We start from the raw sequence: 22,070 nt of genomic DNA on the forward strand, positions 1-22,070 counted from the left end.
ACAACCGCAACTTATAGCTTATCATAAGCAGACCTGGCAACACAGAGAGAGGAGAGAGCGTAACATTGCATTGAGGATAATGGCTTGCTCAGTGTTCTCTTAAAGGCACGGTGATTGGTCTTATTATTGTAACGCCCAAACCACACCTACAGTATGCATAATGTAACGGCTAACGCAGGTGTTTTAGGGATAAGGCTGGTGTCGCAACTTTAGCACGGGAACGCCCCTTGGGCCATGCTAAATCCCCACATTGTGGGTTTAGGATCTCTTGACTAAGATAGGGCCCTATGTGTGTACCCTTTATGCCCATATATGGAGATATTTTTATATGTGTCTGCTTGTACCCTTTATGCCCATATATGGAGATTCCACCTCATAGATTTCCATAAGAAAATCAGTTTGTTGATTGTGGGTTGCTATGGCTATCTAATATTGATCAGTGCACTTGGAGGCCAGTCTGACATCACAGAACTCCTTATTTGGGCAAGGCTGACAGGGAACTCCGGGTGTGGGCGTGGCTTGTCGTCATAGTGACATCACAGTGATGATGTGAAGCTCCTGGTATAAAAGTAGATCCCACACTGAGAGAACACCATTCACCACCTCATACCGACCCACCATCGCCTCCTACTGGACACCACCTGCTAGAAGAATCCTAGAACACCGCTTAACATTGGATTTGTAGCATCATCGAACATATTCACTGGAAGAGTCACACTAGTAGATCACTGGTTGTGTTCTCTCTTACGAAGAAATTTATTTCGTTTTTATGCTTGTATTCTCAGTGTGTAGAAATGGCGTCTGCCAGCATTCCCGTCTCTGAAGATCACTTCCTGTGTTCTATCTGTATGGAGGTGTTCACTGATCCAATCACCACTCCATGTGGACACAACTACTGCAAAGCCTGTATCACACGTTACTGGGACACTAATGATGTGTGTAAGTGTCCACTGTGTAACAAAGCCTTCCATAAGAGACCAGAATTCTCTGTTAATAAAGTTCTCTCAGTGATGGCCGATCAGTTCAGGAGTCACAAGTTGAAAGAAGAATATGAAGCAAAGACAGAGGCTGAAGTTCAGCAGATGATCCAGGAAAGACGACTGAAGATCCAGGAGGTCAAACACTCAATAGAGCTCAGCAGTAAAGATGCAGACACAGTGATAGCCGTCAGTGTTCAGGTCTTCACTGCTCTGATCAGCTGTATGGAGAGAAGCCAGGCTGAGGTCATTGATGTGATTGGAGAGAAGCAGAAAACAACAGAGAAACAGGCTGAAGGCTTCATTAATGAGCTGCAACAGGAAATCATTCAATTAGAGAAGAGAAGATCTGAGCTGAAACAGCTCTCACACACTGAAGACCACCATGACCTCCAGAATTTCAAAGCCAACAATACAGAATGGAGACCCACCAAGGACTGGACAAACATCAATTTCCATCAGTCTTCACATATGGGGACAGTGAGGACAGCTGTGTCTCAGCTGGAGAAGACACTCAGTCAAGAATTGAAGAAGAACCTGTGTGATGTTGAGTTGAGGAGGATCCAGAAATATGAGGTGGATGTGAATCTAGACCCGGATACAGCATATCCCAACCTCATCCTGTCTGAGGATGGAAAACAAGTGAGTCATGGAAACGTAAGGAAAAATCTCCCTGACAACACAGAGAGATTCTCTAAATATAGCAATGTCTTAGGAAAACAAAGCTTCTCCTCAGGAAGGTTTTACTATGAGGTTCAGGTTACAGGGAAGACTATGTGGAGGTTAGGAGTGGCCAGAGAGTTCATCAACAGGAAAGGTGTAGACACACTGAGTCCCAACAATGGTTACTGGACTATAGGGTGTTGTGATGGAAATGAGTACTGGGCTCATGCTGGCCCTTCTGTCGTCCTCCCTGTAAGAGAGGAGGTCCAGAAAGTGGGAGTGTTTGTGGATTATGAGGAGGGTCTGGTCTCCTTTTATGACGTGGAGACCAAAGCTCATCTCTACTCTTTCACTGGCTGCACCTTCACTGAAAAACTATTTCCATACTTCAGTCCATGTCTTAATGATTTCGGAAAAAACTCTGCTCCTCTGATCATCTCTCCTGTCAACATGAATTAGAACAGCATGGAGTTTAAATAAGCAGTAAATTGGACGCGTCATTATAGGCAGAAGACATTAAAAATATGTATAAAAAAGAGAGAAAGAAAAAATAATGTACATTTGTTATTCCGGACTTTCACTTGTAATCTATTTTCACATTTCAGTATTGATACTTTTACTTGAAGTAAAAGATGTGAGTACTTTTTCCACCACTGCACATCACAGGTTTACCGGTGTAAAACAGAGATGGGGAAATTATTATTTGTATTACCAACTCCATCATTTGTGTATGTTTCAGGAAAGGGCAGAATTATAGAGATAGAAGGAAAGAACTAGAAAACAGCTTCAAATAATCAATTATTCCTCTATACATGTATAGAAATAACATTTTAAAAAAAGCAATTGCATGCTCCAGTTAAAATGGCAGCTACAATACATAATAATAATAATAATAATAATAATAATAATAATAATAATAATAATAATAAAAAGGAACGGTTTTGGACATTGTATGTATGAGGTTTTCACCCAACAGTGACGATAAGAAACTACCAGGATTCTCACAGGCAAGCTTCAAGGAGACGTTAAAAGGTTTGAGGTTTAGTTATTGTAGAGAGTAAATCCGTATTGATTGGTGATATGCAGCAGGTGTTAGTGTGGGGCTAACAGCAGCAGGCAGCTACAGTATTACACTCAGCCAGATCATTCCCCTTCCTATTACTGAAATGATGAAATCACAGAAACACAACAGCATTCTTTTTTTCCCTCCTTTTCTTTTTGTGTGTGTGTGTGTGTGTGTGTGTGTGTGTGTGTGTGTGTGTGTGTGTGTGTGTGTGTGTGTGTGACCCAGCATGCGAAAAAGAGGGATCATCGGCGGGGCTCCGTACTTCACAGCATGGAGCTCAGACCCCCCCCCCCCCCCCCCCCCCCCACACACACACACACACACACACACACACACACACACACACACACACACACACACACACACACACACACACACACACACACACAAAAAAGAGTTAACATCAGTGGTGGAAAAAGTACTCAAATGTTTTACTTAAGTAAAAGTATCAAAACTGCAATATAGAAATACTTTGTTACCAGTAAAAGTCCGGAATTAAAAATGTACTTGAGTAAAAGTACAAAAGTGTCGGCATCAAAATGTACTAAAAGTACCAAAAGTAAAAGTACTCATTTGGCAGAATGTCCTATTTCAAATGTATAAAAATCAATTGAAAATGTGATAATAATCAATGTTACAAAGTAACCATGTAACTAAAGTTTTCAAATAAATGTAATGGAGTAAAAGTAAAAAAAAAATGGATCTGAGATGTAGTGGAGTAGAAGTAAGAGTATTGGAAATTGGATATACTCAAGTAAAGTACAAATACCTCAACATTGTACTGCAGTACAGTACTTAAGTAAATGTACTTCCACCAGTGGTTAAAATACGGATTTAAGAATCTTCAAGCGCTTATCTGTGTGGTTCACCTGAATGTCAAAAATGTCTTTGGCTATCCAAAAATAGCAGATATACAAGCTCATAGCACAGCACCGAGTGGATCTGCTATTTTAGGGCTATTCTTGGAATATATATGTTTTTGAGGGGAACATTTGTAAAATATTTACTTCCAGGGACCCCCCAGAAGCAAAGAATTGAGTTACAAATGTAGGCTTTAAAAAAAAATATATATATATATGTGCACAAATGCTCATGATTTTTCAAAAATAGCAGATCTACAAGCTCATAGCGCAGCACCGAGCTGGTGGTTCAGAAGTTGTGTTCACGTTCACTCTTCCATATGGAATAATAAACTCCAACCTGCTGCCGGTCTCCTAAAAAGGCGTCCGCCATAGCGCATACTTCATGCAGACACAGGAAGACCGTGTCTTTGTCTTCTTTTTTTTTGCCTTGGATTATAGTAGAGTCCATCAACACGAGCCAATCACCAGCCTGCGGTTCCACCCAACAGTCAACCACTCACATGCAGACGTCACTCAGTCACCACTCACCAGCTGCTAGTCAATCAGCCACTCATCACTACTCAATCACACACACATATTCGCGCGCACGCACACGCACACACACACACACACACACACACACACACACACACACACACACACACACACACACACACACACACACACACACACACACACACACACACACACACACACACCAATGAGGGAAGAAAGACATGCACAAGGCAACACACCACACAGGAAAATACATGCACGTTTTAAGGGTCATAACATGAATGATTACAATAGGCTCTATGCATAGCAGCCATATTGGAAAGACATTGGCCCTCTTCCTTACTTCCTTACTTTAGGTGTTACCAATGATACAAATGAAGGCTCTGTTCCATTTCATGTAACACGGTGGTTCTGGTTCTCAAACCTTTTAATTTCAAGGACCCCCATAACTTTGAGAGTGGCAAATGGCATTTGGTTCCAGGGACCCTGGAGCTTCCGTTTGGACTATGGATAATGATGTCAGAGAGGGGAGGAGTTTCAATAATGATGTCAGAGAGGGGAGGAGTTTCAATAATGATGTCAGAGAGGGGAGGAGTTTGGATAATGATGTCAGAGAGGGTAGGAGTTTGGATAATGATGTCAGAGAGGGGAGGAGTTTGGTTAATGATGTCAGAGAGGGGAGGAGTTTGGATAATGATGTCAGAGAGGGGAGGAACATGCATTGTTGGTTTTCTGAGCTGCTGAAAACCCCTGCTCTGATTCACCATAAACAATGGGGACGGTTTGCAGTGGTGTAAATTAATTGAGTACATATACTCAAGTACTGTACTGTATAAAATTGTGTAAAATTCAGAGTTTTTTTTTCTTTTTACTTTCTCCAGCATTTACAATTTTCAATACTTTTACTTCTACTCCACTACATCACGGAGGAAAATATTGTACTTTTACTCCACTACAATTATAATAAAACTTTAGTTACTAGTTACTTTGTAGATTTTGATTGTTATTACAAAAACACTTCAGCCGTATATTTAGGCTATTTGAAAATAGATGATCTACAAGCTCACAATGCGTTGCATTGTGAGCTAGATTGGCTATTTTCAAAAGATTTTTATACATTTTGAACTTGTGAAATGGGACATTCTGCACAATGAGTACTTTTACTTTTGGTACTTTAAGTATATTTTGATGCCAATACTTTTGTACTTTTACTCAAGTAATTTTTTTTGTACGGGACTTTAACTTGTAACAGAGTAAATCTACATTGCAGTATTGATACTTTTACTTAAGTAAGACATTTGAGTACTTCACTGACGGTTACAACCACTTAAATTCCAGCATCCGTATTGTGCGGAAAGCTTTCGCAGGGACAATAGCAGATCGACAAGCTCACAACGCGGCGCGTTGCGACAGTAGGCTTTGAACGTTGTGAGCTTGTCGATCTGCTATTTTCTGCGAACGGTTTCCGCATGAAACGAATGCAGGGATCTGACATCATTCACAGCTCTGCAAGGTGCCTCTCACAGCAGGAAGACACAGTGGCCCTCATTTATCAACGCAGTGTAGACCAAATAATGGCCGTACAGCGAGATCACCGCACTTGTCGGCATTTATCATTCCATCGTGACTTTGACTTGATCCTACGGCCCGCTCAGATCTCACGTCAGGTCTGAGGCCGTGTAGGATTTGTCTACACCCTTTTGTTCCATCGTAGACATGCCGAGCATCATTGTCTGAGCATCTAAACATATGTGTTCACTCCAAGAATGTATAGCTAAAACTAATACAAAATTTGTTCAAAAAAATATCCGATCAATGTCATTCTTGAGAGCAACGTTTAGATGTAAATGACATTGTTTGTTTGTTTGTTTGTTTGTTTACAAACCTGTCATGTTGGATACAGCATAAAACCAAGCAGTGCAGGTTGACATGAGCAGGTGAGTCTTTGATTACACAGCGGTCCGTTATAGAGCACATCGGTCATTATCAATAAATAATGACCGATGATTGACCAATCAGAATCATGCATTCAACCAAGCCGCGTAATACATGTTCTTATTGGATGTGTGCCTGTGTCAGGTACGGGGTCTGTGACCTGTTTATGCAAATAGCATGTGCCATTCCCGCGCATATGATAGGCGTGTGTGCTGTGTAGCCGCACATGTGTGAATCCACGGAGATGATTGGTGGGGTAACTTCACATGTTGGGGGCGAGGCTATACGCCACATTTATCCACAGCGGACACATCTCACGCTAATCTCAAGCATTGCTGTAAGATAATTCCTGGGCTCAAATATAGGCAGTTTTTGTTACACACTCCATTGATAAATGAGTGTCTGTCTGTCTGTCTGTCTGTCTGTCTGTCTGTCTCTCTCTCTCTGTTATCTAGGTGTGATGGAATGCTCTCTGTTCTCTTTTATGATAACATGAAATCCGATCAATGTCATCTGTGTTGTCGCAGTGCGCTTCCCCCGCACACTTGCACGCACACACACACACACACACACACACACACACACACACACACACACACACACACACACACACACACACACACACACACACACACACACACACACACACACACACACACACACACACTTGCACACACTTGCACACACTTGCACACACACATACACACACACACACACACACACACACACACACACACACACACACACACACACACACACACACACACACACTTGCGCACACAGACACACTTGTGCATACACACGCACGCACGCACGCACGCACACACACACAGTGTGGCGGCGGTGGCTCAGGGGTAGTGCGGCCGGATGGGAACCATGAGGTTCCCAGTTCGATCCCGGGCTGGGGGGCTCCCCCAGAGTTAGTGTGGAAGTGTCCTTGAGCAAGACGCTGAACCCCTAATTGCTCCTGATGAGCAGGTTGGTGCCTTGTATGGTTTCCTCCGCCATCGGTGTATGAATGAATGTGTGTGTGAATGGGTGAATGCACAATCTATGTAAAGCGCTTTGGATAAAAGCGCTATATATTTGCACCATTTACACACACACACACACACACACACACACACACACACACACAGAAAAAATGGTCTAGCATGGTACATCCCCACAGGCACATAAGCAAACACTTTCACTCTGTGTGTACGTGTGCGTGTGCGTGTGCTTGTGTGTGTGTGTGTGTGTGTGTGTGTGTGTGTGTGTGTGTGTGTGTGTGTGTGTGTGTGTGTGTGTACCTCACTGCTAACGAGTAGATGATTAGGCCCTTGGCACACATACAAATAACACTCATGTGTGTACACGCACACACACGCACGCACGCACGCACGCACGCACGCACGCACGCACGCACACACACACACACACACACACACACACACACACACACACACACACTGACTGACCGCCATATGTTCCAACAGTTGGGGGAGCATCTTGCCAGGATTCCGAGGAGGCGTCCATGTGCGTGCGTGCGTGTGTGCGTGCATGCGTGCGTGCCGTATTAACCAGGTTCACACACAGCCCAGTGTTTACTCCAGTGATACTCAAACCTTTTTTATTATTATTTTTTTCGCGACCTATAGTTAGAGAACCGCTGCTCTACACCAAACCTCTTTGCTGATAATAGCCGAGCGTGAGGCCTTATGAGCTTGTAGATCAGCATTTTTTTGGCTAATGTCCCCCTCAAAATAGGGATGCTAGGGTTCAAGTGGTTAATGTAAAAAAAGAAAAAATCAAATACAAAGTTTTGCCCCCGCCCCCCCTGTAGAAACTCCTGTTGAAGACCCCTGTTCTAATCAATCAGCTAACAGGATCAACAGGCTCCCCTCAATCAGATCTTCAGGCACCAATCACAAACACTACACAGCTAGGCTTCAACAGGCCCCTCCCCCCAAACAGCAGGTAAACAAAAAGATATTAGAGATTCCAGTCGCAACAACAGAAATGTGCACCTTCTGGAAAGCTAAGTTACAAACAATAACACTAGAGAAAATGACTCTGTAAGAGGCTGCTCTGTGACAGTAAGAGTCTGATGGAAAGCCAAGGACCCTCCTAATAGGGCCTGGTCCTTATTCGATCTGTACGCACGCACACACAATTTTGACAATGTATTTATATCCACACATGGGAAATTGCAAACAAGGACACAAACATTACAGGTGCAGCAAGGTTACATCCACATAATCAAGGCATTATGTCCTCATAATACAACAAGCATATGTCAAGTCACCCAGCACTCCGTGGGCACGAGTAGCAGCGTCTCTGCCATACAACGGCGACTGTATAGTACATATAGCACAACACTCTGCCAGCCCTCCTGCCTCGTTTCTGGGCATCCCAAGATGTCGAAAACCCCCTCTATAGCAACCAGTCCGCGGGCATGTACCAGGCCGGGCCACCTAGAGGAAACAAAGTTCTGCAGTCTGCTCCCATGCGTAAGTGTTGATTTCGTCGGTAGCTGCTCATGGGCAGTGGTGTAAGTAACTAAGTACATTTACTCAAGTACAAGTATAATATTTTTAGGTACTTTCACTTCACTGGAGTATTTCCAATTGTCTATACTTTTACTTCTATTCCACTATGCTTCTCAGAGGCAAATATTGTACTTTTACTCCACTACAATTATTTGAAAACTTTAGTTACTAGTTACTTTGCACATATAAATTATAACGTTATAAAACATTAACCACTTCAGCCCTATGTTATAGGCTATTTGAAAATAGCAGATCTACCAGTTGATTTGAAAATAGCAGATCTACAAGCTCACAACGCGTCGCAACGCGTTGTGAGCTTGTAGATCTGCTATTTTCAAACATTTTAGTACTTTTACTTTTGGTATTTGAAGTATTTTTTGATACCAATTTTACTCAAGTAATTTTTTAATTGTGGACTTTTACTTGTAACAGAGTATTTCGAAATTGCAGTATTGGTACTTTTGCTTAAGTAAAACATTTGAGTAGCCCACTCTTTCCAACACTGCCCCCCTCCCTCTCCTCTCTCTCTCTCACGCGCGCACACGCACACACATGATAGCTGTACATCAACAAGTCAAGGTCTTCATCTCAAAAAAGACAAACACTTCTCAAAGAGAGAGAGAGAGGGAGGGAGGTTGAGAGAGAGAGAGAGAGAGAGAGGGGGGGGGGTGAGAGAGAGAGAGGGGGGAGAATGAGAGAGCGAGAGAGAGAGAGGGAGGTTGAGAGAGAGAGAGAGAGAGAGAGAGGGGGGGGGATGAGAGAGAGAGAGGGGGGAGAATGAGAGAGAGAGAGAGGGAGGGAGGTTGAGAGAGAGAGAGAGAGAGAGAGAGAGAGAGGGGGGATGAGAGAGAGAGAGAGAGAGGGCGGGGAGAGAGAGAGAAAGAGAGAGAAAGAGAGTGAGACAGTCACCTTTGTGTTTTTTTGTGATCTCAAAAAGACACCGCAAAGACTAATCAAAGAGAGAGAGAGAGAGAACGAGAGAGTGACCCACACACACACACACACACACACACACACACACACACACACACACACACACACACACACACACACACACACACACACACACACACACACACACACCGCCACCAGGGAACCAAGGGGGGGGGGGGGGGGGGAGAGGGTTGGGGGTCTGCCTGCTGGGCGTGTATGGCGTTAGGAGTTAGGGAGGGGTGGGGGTCTGGGGGGTTTGGAGGGGGTCGGAGGGAGGGGGGGGGGGGGGGACATGTCTTGCACCAGCGCTCCCGAGACAGGGGGACAAACAGAGTGATGAGGATCAGGGGAACGGTGCTTCAGGGAGGAGAGGGGGGGGGGAGCAAGGTGAGCGGGATGGGGGGGGGGCGGAGGACAGCCATGACAGACGGCGTGACAGAGAGGACAGCTGACCCTTTCTGTCTTCTGTCACAGCCCGACAGCACACAGCTGCTGCTTCTGCTGCTGTTGTATCCACAATAATAACAATAATAATTATCATGATCATTATTATTATTATCAATATTGATATTGATATTGATATTGATATTGATATTGATATTGATATTAATATTGATATTATTTAACCATGCATTTGGACGCCAACGTTCCTATTCTGGGGGGAACATTAGCCGAATGCAAGCAATGTGTCGCGAACGCATTGCTTTATCTGCTATTTCTTTGGGTAACACAGTGCTGACAGATTTTTTTTTAAATGGGTCCATGTACCGAGTAAACTCTGGTCCCGTTTACTAAGGGTCTAGAGAGGGCTGATATTTTTTTTCATTTCTTTTTAATATATTTTTTTGAAAATTTAAAAAAGTAAATACAATAAAAACATTAAATAAAATAAATGAAAAAGGTAATCGAAAAAACACGGCCCCCTCGCGTATTAGGAGGGCAGGGAGAGTCACCAGAAAAAAGGACGGGTGTTTTTGATGAATCTAACATGTTAAAAATGGAGTTTGAAGTTATAATGGGTTTGTATAGGAAGGGGGCGTGTCTGATAAAATGAATGTTAAATATCTAAATAATGAATCACACAACATAAAAACGGTCTGGGGTGCTCACAAAAGCCTGAGTAAACTATAAAATGACTGAAAGTTTTTTTTAAAGTGAAATATCCCTTTAAGATAAATGAATAAATAAAACACAATAAAATGAAACGATGCTGATGAGACATTCTTCCGAAGGTGTCAACGTATACTTTGGCCAATAATATGAGCCGCCTCTGCCAAATATTCCTCAATCCCAGCGGTACACGCGCGCGTTCGCACAGCGCAGGCCAAGAAAGACACACACAAAAAAAAACGCTCTGAGTTTGAACAAAAGGAGTCCAATTCTTTTTTTCTTTTCCTGCAACGCCCTTGCCAATTCCTAGCGCCCCCCCCCCCCCTCCCCTCCCCTCCCCCCGGTAATCGACCTTCGCGCGTCGCCTTGAAGACTTGGCTTTTTTTATTTCCTCACGCATTTGGACTTTGAGGAGAGGGCTCCATTGTGGTGTAAAAGTCATTTGCTGTCCGACGACCGCAAAGTGAAGCTCTCTCCCCGACATAAAAAGTTATGGCTTTTCCTAATCCGCTTTTGTCTTTGCGAGGGAGAGTGACTTTGAAACTCGTTATCGCTTCGACGCGACGGCCCCCATGGAAATGGAACAACGCTGTGTGCTCGCCTTCTCGGCGCACTTGTCTCACACACAGCCCTCCCTCCCTCCCTCCCTTCCTCCATCTCTTCCTCCCTCCATCTCTCCCTTCCTCCGTCTCCTGCCCTGTCTCTTTCCCAGAGGAGGAAGAAGTACTCTCGTTTACTTAAGTATAAGTAGCAATACAATATATCGTAGCTGTCGGACAGAAACCTCTTATCCCTATAAGCTCGAAACGCGGCTTCTGTTGTTCTGCTGTTTTTGCTACGTTTGACTTGGAATCCTGAAAAGTAACAGTTCTGGACATATGAGGTCTCCACCCGACAGAGACGATGTATAAAGAAAAATACTCTGTTGTTATCAATGAAAATCCCTTTTTCAAATTTTTACTTGAGTGGGAGTACAAAAGGATTGGTATCGAAATATATATGCCTACTTACATACCAAAGTTGTTGTTTTTTGTAGCAGATTTTCAAGCTTTTGGGCTTGTTAGCTCTCACTATTTATTGAGTATGGCTAATGGTAAATATGTTGGATTCATTCATTAAATAGTCGGAATCTGCAGAGAAACTAAAGCTGTCAAATAATTGCAGAGGTGCTCTCTCCTTCGTTCTGCTCTCTCTCTCTCTCTCTCTCTCTCTCTCTCTCTCTCTCTCTCTCTCTCTCTCTCTCTCTCTCTCCCCCCCTCTCGTTCCTTCTGCCCTGTATCTCTGTCTCTATCTCTCTCCATCCCTCTCCATCTCTCTTTCCACGCCTCCCTAGCTGTCTCTCTCTCTCTCTCTCGACCCCCTTTCCCACTGCAGTCTTGCGGCCCAGTGGGTTTGTTTGGGGAATTGTACGTCTTTTAAATGACGTCCCATTACACTCTAATGGTTTTTCTCTCATTTGGAAGCTCGCGTATGTAACCGCATTGCGTGAAAAAAAAGAAACTTCCGTCTTTTTTCTGCTTTTGTGACAGAGATTAGTGCCGGCGGAGGTCAAACATAATTTGCTTCCCATTTAACGAGAAAATAGATATGATTATGCCACACTTGCTCTCCAGCGCAAACTTTTGTCCTCAATCTAAACTGTGCTGCTCCGATAGCTCTGCCCTCATTACCGCGTAACAAAAGGGGGGCCTGTGACCGAGACACTTGAGACTCACGTTTCACCCGCTATTTGTCTCTCTCTCCCCGAACAGGCTCTATGCACAGCAGCCATATTGGAAAGAAATTGGGCCTCTTCCTTACTTCCTTCACATGTGTTATACTAATGATACTAATGAAGGCTTTGTTCCATTCTGGTCAGACAGAGTCAGGGTGCTGATGTTGTGCATGTTGGCACACTGGAAACACTCTGCTAGTGGGTCTCAAAGTGTGGTCCAGGGACCCTCATGGTTCATTGAGGGGGTTCCAAATGGTCCCTTAAGGGTGTGTAACTCTTAGAGTGTACAAATGGATGTACAAATGGAACCAAATGGACCCTTACGGGTCCATTTGGTTCCATTTGTACACTCTCAGAGTTATGGGGGACCTTGAAATTGAAATGTTTGAGAACCACTGTGCTACATGAAATGGAGAAGAGCCTTCATTATAATCATTGGTAACACCTGAGAAGGAAGTAAGGAAGAGGCCCAATTTATTTCCAATATGGCTGTTTGTCGGAAGTCCCGTCCACTCCCATGTTATAGGAAAAACCGGACTGGAACTTCCGGTTTTTAACTTAACATGAGAGTGGACGGGGCTAGCGTCACGTAGCGTAGCGTTGCACGTTAACGTACGCTCATGTGTGGATGTACCCAGAGTGCTTCTGCATTGCAGTATTGATACTTTTACTTAAGTAAAACATTTGAGTGCTTTTTCCACCACTGCCAAGCTGGAAGCTGGTGCTATCCCTATGCCCTGGCACACGCATAACCACTCACAAAGGCAGAGACACAAAGACAAACACGTAGACACACACAAGGACACTTACAAAGACGGTGACAGTTCTATCTTATATCTCATCTCATCTCATCTTATGGCTTGTGCACTGGAGAACACTTCCTTGTGGTCTCGTTGCTGACGCCTGTGATGGACAAAGCTCAATGATACATTGGCAGCTTACATTGGGATTAAGGGGCGATTTAGTTTGTGTGCCTGCGTGCGTGCGTGCGTGCGTGCGTGTGTGTGTGTGTGTGTGTGTGTGTGTGTGTGTGTGTGTGTGTGTGTCTGTGTCTGTGGGGGGGTCTTATATACTTTTTTTTTCATGGCAATAGCAGATTTTGACAGCAAATTTGTATGTAGTTTTAGTCATAGTCTTTTGAATAAAATTCCATTTAGTTTTAGTCATACTTTAGTCATCCGAAATGTTTTAGTTTTTGTCTAGTTCTAGTCGACTAAATATCATAAGATTATAGTTAACTAAATGTACAGTTGATTTAGTCGACTAAAATGTATTTTGGCGGTGCCTTGATGGCGTCGTAATGGCTGATTTTAAATTTGTTTTCATGCTGAAAATAGCAGATCTACAAGCTCACAGTGTGAGCGTGTAGATCTGCTAGTCCCTCACTAACAGTTTAGTCTAGTTTTAATTTGTTGACGAAATTGTCAATATATTTTAGTTTTAGTCATCGTAGCTTAATTTTTATTTCGTTTTTATTTAGTTTTCGTCAGTGAAAAAAGGTAGTCGACAAACATTTTTCGTCAGAGTTTTAGTCGACGAAATCAACACCGCTACGTGTGCAACGCGTTGTGAGCTTGCAGATCAGCTGTATGGAGGGAGATTGTGTAGGGCGAGTACGGGCAGACTAAAATGACCCTTCTTGATTTCTGTCAGGTTGTCGTTCCCACACTATCGTTGACTGATTTGATCCCTGGAATGAATTGAATGACTCCTACAGCAAACTCGTGTGCACAGTAATTCGTTTTGCTGCTGCGGGGACCCCCTGGAAACCCGGGACCCCACTTTGAGAACCGCTGTGCCATCCTTGCCGGTGAGCGGTGGAGCGTTTGACGACGTTGCGAGGGGGAAATGGCCTTGTTTAAAAGGGCAATATGTAAAAGGCTTTGCAATCGCAAAAAGAGCTCCGCCACATTATGCAAATGGCGGATAGGGCTGTGTGTGTGTGTGTGTGCGTGTGCAATGAATGTCATTTGCTGTTTCCCAAAAGTTCAAGCATCCAGTAATTTATTACATCTATCATGTGCCCTTGCTGTGGATTCGTTGAGGGGCCACTTCAGCCAAGAAGCTGCTTGAGCTCATTTGCTATGCACATAATCTGCCTCGCGTCCCCCCTTAAAAACGCTACGGTTTTGTTCATATTTGTTCAGCATCACAGTCATTTTAACCACTTTATTCATATTTTATACGTTGGCTATTACAAAATACCAGATATACAAGCTTGTACATCTGCTATTTTTCTCCATTGGAAAAATCTTGGAAATGTTTGGACGATTTTTAATTTTCTTTGCATTTTCCTTCACATAAATCTTCTCTTCCGGGGGGGATCCCTGGTACAAAAACCTTTTCAAATGGGGGTCCGCAGCCAAATGCATATCAATTTGGGGCGTCCTTGACATGAAAACGTTTGAGAACGACCGAGATAATGAGTAACTTAGTTACTTTACACCACTGACGTACGGTATGTTCGTAGAACCCACAGCTCAGGTATTGAAATAAACCACAATGACACTCTCATCTTAACTTTTTTGTTTTCCATTTATTGTCGGCATGTTTGTGTGAGAAAAGAGTATGTGTGTATATTCCAACTGCAATGTGTATATTACCATTCATATTTGGCCACGTTGTGTGTGTGTGTGTGTGTGTGTGTGTGTGTGTGTGTGTGTGTGTGTGTGTGTGTGTGCGTGTGCGTGTGTTTGTGTGTGTGTGTGTGTGTGTGTGTGTGTGTGTGTGTGTGTGTGTGTGTGTGTGTGTGTGTGCGCGAGTGCGCACACACATGTGTTCATGTTTCATTATAAATGGACCCTTACTTTTTGGTTACAATGACACAGAGTTACCATGGATTTCAATCTAAAATTAATTACCTTCCTGTTTATTTATAGACATGAGTCTTTATCAATATCCAAAAAAGAGTGGAAAAACAAAAACAATAGAAAATTCAAAAATTGAACTTATATTCCCAAACAATTCGAAGTTGGTTTTACATCTCGCTATAAGGCAGGTTCTCGTCTCGGCTCGGCTAAATTCACGACAGTAAAAAAAGAAAAAAAAAGCCTTCCTTCTGTGGCGCTTTTAAAGAGCGCTTTGACCACTTAAAACCATGTACCGTTACTATCGGGAAGAAACCTTGCATCTCCACATTTCAAAATGTTATGTTGTCTTTCGTAAACCTCTGCCCTACAAGAGTGTGGCACAAACGTAGTGAAAATAGCCGCCTGTAGACCGGCTATTTTCACTATTCTTAAATGTTCTTTTATAAATAATATGAATAAAGGAACCGTTTTGGACATACAAGGTTTTGACCTGAGAGCAATGATATACTTTGTTGCCTGTCACTAAAACAGCAGCCCTAATAATAAGCAGACAGTGCGCCCCATCACTTCTAGATCTCCTCGCTCGTGTCAGCTACTTTCGCCTAACGTCCGTATGTTTTCGCCGAATGTTGGCTTATTGTGACCTAGCCCCGGAATAGGGACGTTATATAGGGTTTGTGTGGTTGAAGGAAGTCTTTAGGGGCACGTTCGGACCAAACACTACGCCTGTAACGATAACTTTTTACTATATCGTTCACCGTTGCATGTTAATAGTCGTGGTGTCTGCCGCCCACTTGACTTGACTGAAAAAAACGGAATATTTAACAGTTACAGTCGTTGTGCTTGGTGCGAACGACCCCTTAACCTCTGAATAGTGTAAAAAAGAACACCGACTGGATACAGTAGCACGCCTCCAGGAAAAAGAAAAAAGTAGATATAGATAGATTCATATAGCTTTATATTCACTTTCGAAGATTTTTTTTAAAAGAGTTTTAACAGTAAACACATCTCACACAAGATAGAAACTACTGGACTCCTCGGAGTCAAAAAGTGTGTTGGTTGAAACACTGTCCGGAAAACAGGCCCCCCCTCCCCCACACACACACACACTTACACTCACACTTACACTCGCACGCACGCACGCACGCACGCACGCACGCACGCACTCATATCCTCAAGTGTTTAAATTCAACAATGAGAGCGTCAAATAATTGGTCCATGTGGGTCCGTTTTTGCACCCTCAGAGCGGCGAGGAAAAAACGACAGAAATTAACCCCAAACAAGCAAATAAAAACAAACAAACGATATAAAGAAATCCAAACCAAGCTTTCATAATGATAAAAAAAATAAAAAATAAAACGTCTTGCTCACAATCTTTTCTCACAAAGTTGATCTGAATAAGGACACCTTGACCACACGAACAGAATAGAAAATAGTCAGTTCTGAAACAGTGGTATTGCATTGTTAAAATGCAACAGAAACCCACAAAAAAAACAAAATAAACGGAAGCGGTTTTCCTGTACAATGTGGCGTCGGTAGCTAGAACCAACGTCTAAAGGGCTCAGTGGCGGGGTTTTATGTTTAGTTTTTTTTCTCCTTTATCCGGGTTGGCTGTCGCTTCATCGATTTGTCTAAACGTTTTTTTCTTCTTTTCCCTTTCCTTGGCCTTTTCGTTGCGTTTTCCTTTGTCCGCATCCGTTTCCATGTTGTTTTTTAGTCCACGATATTGTCAAAGATGTATGTATACATTAGTGCTGTAAACAGGCACACACAAAGATTGAGGGAGGGGAAAATGGAGAGACGTCCCGTCGCGTCTCTCCACCCCCTCTTCGTCGTCCTCCTCCTCCGTCGGCTCCAGTTCGTTCCGGGAGTGTCTCTCCGCTATACCGCTCTTTTCTCAGTCCTGCTGAGAGCAGTGGCTGCTTGCCGCCAGGCCGCCCGTCCGTCCGTCCGTCCGTCCGTCTCCCCCCCCCATGCGCCCAGCAGCTGTGACCCCGCGGCAGTGTTCCAAACGATTCCCCCAGGAGGGGAATTTTTAAAGTTTTGTGTTTTTTTTTGTTCACTCCATTGTGTTTTTTTTTTGTTTTAGCATTGTTTAGTTTGGTTGTCGGTTCTGTTGTCTTTACTGGCTGCCGGCGGCGGGTGTGGGGGGGTGGGGGGCGGGGCTTGGGGCTCGGGGCGTGGCATTACGTGGCGTGGCGTGGGTGAAGGGTACCGGGGGGGCGGGGGGGACGGGGAATGTGGTGGGTGGGTCGGTGGGTTCGCCGTCGTAGGAAACAAACGGCGTGGGGAAAAAAACGCGATGCTGCCGTCCCTGGCCTCCTCTTCCTCCTCCTCCTCCTTGTCCTCCTCGTCCTGCTCCTCCGCCGACGTGGGCGCCGATTGTTGTGCAAAGTCACGCGGTCTCCGGTATGTCCACGCGGAAGCTGCTAGCAAAGCCTTTTCCTCGCTGCCGGAAAGAGAGGGAGACAAAAAAGAAACACAGCCGCCGCAGGTTAGAGGTCAAGTTTTTTTTCTTTTTTGTTTTGTCTCTCCCACTACCCATAACCAACCCCTCCGCCCCTCTCTGAGAGGGGGGGGGGGGGGGGGAGGCGGGCAGAAACAAAGAAACCAAATACCAGCACAGTGCATTACATGACCCCGTTCACACACTGTTAAACCAGTTCTCTCTCTCTCTCTCTCTCTCTCTCACACGATTAGGAAGTCTTGCACGCCCCCTCTCCTCCCCTCTCCTCCACCACCCCTCGACACCCCACCGTCTCTGTCGGATGGAAACCTCATATATGTCCAGAAAACAGTGACTTTTCAGTTATTCAGATTCAGAAACAGCAAAAGTAGCAGATCTACGAGTGGATCTGCTACGTTTACTACGTCCGTGTGAGGCTGTGTTTAGCGTGATCAAGCAGGGCGTTCATTTACACACACACACAAAAACACACTCAAAAAGTTAGAATATGGAGATGAGAGGTTTCCTTCCGCTCCCCCCAACACCTCACCCCCTGCATTCTCCCCCGGGTGCAACCATTTCAATTCACTCTGCTTAATCGCTCATAGATAATGGGGTGGTTGTGTGTGTGTGTTGTGTGTTGTGTGTGTGTTGTTGTGTGTTCTGTGTGTTTGCGTGCGTGCGTGTGTGCGTGCGTGTGCAGTGGCGGAAGAAGTACTCAGATAGTTTACTTAAGTAAAAGTATAGCAATACCAAAATATAAATATAACAATACTCTGTTACAGGTAAAAGGCCTGTGCTCAAAATGTGACTTGAAAGTATTAGCATCAACCTATACTTTAAGAACCAAAAGTAAAAGTACTAAAATGTTTGAAAATACATTTTAGTATAGTTGTACAAAATACACTGTTTGAATCTACAAGCTCACAACGCGTCGCGATGCGGCGTGTTGTGAGCTTGTAGATCTGCTATTTTCAAATAGCCCCGGTATAAAATAGGGCTAAAGTGTTCAATGTATGTTTTATAATGTAATGATGTACATGTGAAAAGTAACTAGTAACTAAAGTCTTCAAATAAGTGGAGTAAAAGTACAATGTTTGCCTCTGAGATGTAGTGGAGTAGAAGTAAAAGTATTGGAAATTGGACATACTCAAGTAAAGTACAAATACCTCAAAATTGTACTTAAGTACAGTACTTGAGTAAATGTACTTAGCTACTTTCCACCACTGTGTGTGTGTGTGTGTGTGTGTGTGTGTGTGTGTGTGTGTGTGTGTGTGTGTGTGTGTGTGTGTGTGTGTGTGCGTGTGCGCGTGTGCGCGTGGGAATGGAGGATGCACTTGAATGTTGCACGGCCAATTTATTTGGGACGGCAACAAAGGAGGAGGAAAGGGGTGGGGGGGCGGGTGTCTTAGTGAAATCACAAATGGGCCACGTTGACTGACGATGAGAGAGAGCTAAATGGGTCCCAGGGGGGGGGGGGCCTCTCGCACCCACCCAGGCGGACACCCCATCCCCCGCCCCACTTCTTCACTCATCCCTGACTGCCCGAGCACCCCGTAAACGTTTTTATTTTATTTTTTGACCACCACGACGGTCAAGTCTTTTACGACTTTCGAAACTTATCCCTGTTCAATCCGGGGAAACGGGTCCGTGTCCATTTAATAACATTCCTTTGGCTATTCGAAAACAGCAGATCTTCGTGCTCGTAGCTTGTAGATCTGCTGTTTTTTGAAAAATCTTGAAAACTGTGTACAAATCTTTGAATATATATATTTAAAGCGAACATTTGTAAGATTTGAGTCAAAAATGTTCCCTTTAAAACATACATTTGCACAAAATGTTAAAGGTTTTTCAAAACATAGCAGATCTACAAGTTCATAGCGCAGCACTCGGTGCCGCGCTATGAGCTTGTAGATCTGCTATGTTGCTTGATTCAGTATTTAGATATTTGATATTCATTTTAACAGACACGCCCCCTTCCTATACAAAGCCATTGTAACTTCAAACTCCATTTTAACCGTGTTAGCTTAATGTGGAACATTGTTTTCTCACTCAACAGCAAACAAACCAACATACAGTATATAAGTGTATACAGGGTATCTGCACCTTTCTAAAGTGACAATTTATAGACACTTAAGACCTTTTTTATACAGCTAAAATAAAATAAATAAATAAATACAATAAAATAAGACCTTTACTGTGTCAAAAGTAATCAACAAACAATACTATAAAAAAGTTTCAAACATTGGTCAAATTGTCAAATATTACCTATAAAGAGGCGAAACATTTGAAAATAGCCGCAATTTGCATCTGTGGAAACGAGTCCCAACACAATGTTATGCCGTGCTTGTAAGGGTGGGCGGGGGGATCCCCAGTTAAAGTGTGAGTATTTTGGGGGGTCCCCAGTTAAAATAGGATTATTTTGGGGCTCACGGCCTGAAAGGTTTGAGAACCACTGCCCTAAATAGATGTCAGAGACGCGTAAATCAGCGTGATGGTCTGGCTATACGTGACACTAGGCTTTGGGATTTGACTGAGGCAGGTTAATGTCCAGCGGTTCCCGGTAATCTGCCACAGTCCAAACAATTAACCACACACACACACACACACACACACACACACACACACACACACTCACACACACACACACACACACACACACACACACACACACACACACACACACACACACACACACACACACACACACACACACACACACACACACACACACACACACACACACACACACAGTCGAACCCACAGGCACAAAGACTGTGTGTGTATTTGTACGTGCGTGCATAAGTGTGTGTGTGCGTCTCGCTGCCTCGGTGATCAGATTAGACAGTCTCTCACAGTATCATCGGGGGTATATTATTCCCTCGCCCTCCGCTGCCCCCTTTCCTCCCATCTCTCTGCACCCCCCCCCCACCCCCGCCCTCCCTCTCCCCCCCTCCATCGCCCCGACTCTGTTATTCTATCTCTGAACCTACCCCCCCCCCCCCCGGCCATCCCCCACACTCACTCCCCCTGGCCTTGGGTCATTAGCATAAGGGCAGACAGTGATCTAGTTCTCAGAGAGAGAGAGAGAGAGAGAGAGAGAGAGAGAGAGAGAGAGAGAGAGAGAGAGAGAGAGAGAGAGAAAGAGAGAGATTTGATTTAAAAGAGTCCTTTATTACGCACTGCCTGGGTAATACAGACCACAACCAGGACCTCAATGACGTGCCTGACTTATATGCACTAAACACTAAAGAAAGAAAGTAATATAGGCCTATATATGCAGACACACAACCAGTCTCAAAACACAGATCAGAAAGAGAAAAAAATAAGTTACTCATTAGTCTCTGACTGAACACATTACTCCCCCTAATGCTCACTTTACACAGAGAGCCCGTGGATAATCCATCCAGGAATGTTCCACCCTGAGTCGTGCCTTTGCCAGTCCAGTCAGTATGAGCACAGAGTCCACACAGCACACCTCCCCACCACCATTCCTACGGCTCCACTTTTGCTTTGGCCATGTAAAGGCGGTGGTGGAATTCTACTTACTTGAGTAAAAGTACCACTACTGCAATGTGGAATTAAGTAAGAGTAAAAGTACAAAAGTATTGGCATAAAAATGTATGAGCAATCTATGAGCTTGTAGATCTGCAATATTTTTGAAAAATCGTGAAAATGTGTGCATATCTTTGAAAATATATATTTTAAAGCAAACAATTGTCACTCAAATCTTTGCTTCTGCAGGGGATTCTACAAATGTTTTCTTAATCATACAGTTTTTCTTAAATACTTATGTTTCTATATCAGTGGTTCTCAAACTTTTTCATGTCAAGGACCCCCAAAATGATATGTATTTGGCCGCGGACCCCCATTTAAAAATATTTAGTTCCAGGGACCCCCATGAAGCAAAGAATGGAGTTAAAAATGTTCGCTTTAAAAACATAATATACATATTTGCACACATTTTCACGATTTTTCAAAAAATAGCCAAAGAAATCTGAAAATGACAGATTCTTTCCCGTTCTAAATGGGTTAAGAGGGGAACGGCATAATTTATTTGGGAAAAGCAACTGCCTGTTATAATTCTTTCCACTCCTAAGTATCACTGAAACAACGTCCCACTGAATCCCCTTTTCTTTAGCAGATTAAAAAAACTGCTATTTTAGGCTACATCTAAAAATATGCACACGTCTTCCCCCTTTTTTCCACTCCCTCCATTGGCTCCCAGTTGCTGCCCGAGTACAAACCACTGATGTTGGCCTACAAGCAGTGGTGGAAAGTAACTAAATACATTTAATTAAATACAGTACTTGAGTATTTCCAATTTCCAATACTTTTACTTCTACTCCGCTACATCTCAGAGGCAAATATTGTACTTTTATCCACTACAATTATTTGAAAACTCTACTTACAAGTTACTTTGTAGATTTTGATTATTATTACAAAACATACATTAACCACTTCAGCCCTATATACATTTCGTTTTTTACATAATAAAAAAGGTCCCGTGGTATTTGATGGGGGAGC

At 43.6% G+C, this 22,070-nt stretch overlaps 1 protein-coding gene across 1 annotated transcript in view; it reads right to left on the reverse strand.

Annotated features, from left to right (window-relative positions):
- Positions 1-17,182: 17,182 nt before the first annotated feature.
- The window catches only part of LOC311033465 (protocadherin-10-like), a gene marked incomplete at both ends in the record, with an annotated part of 32,326 nt that continues 27,438 nt past the window's right edge, over positions 17,183-22,070 (reverse strand). Inside the window, one exon of the mRNA XM_084040976.1 lies at positions 17,183-17,546. Within this exon, the coding sequence (XP_083897102.1) occupies positions 17,183-17,546 (364 nt within the window). The remainder of the gene's footprint in view (positions 17,547-22,070) is intronic.

This window comes from Gymnoscopelus microlampas (genome assembly GCF_963454915.1).
Source record: "Gymnoscopelus microlampas genome assembly, chromosome: 18".
In the NCBI taxonomy this organism is placed as follows: Eukaryota; Metazoa; Chordata; class Actinopteri; order Myctophiformes; family Myctophidae; genus Gymnoscopelus; species Gymnoscopelus microlampas.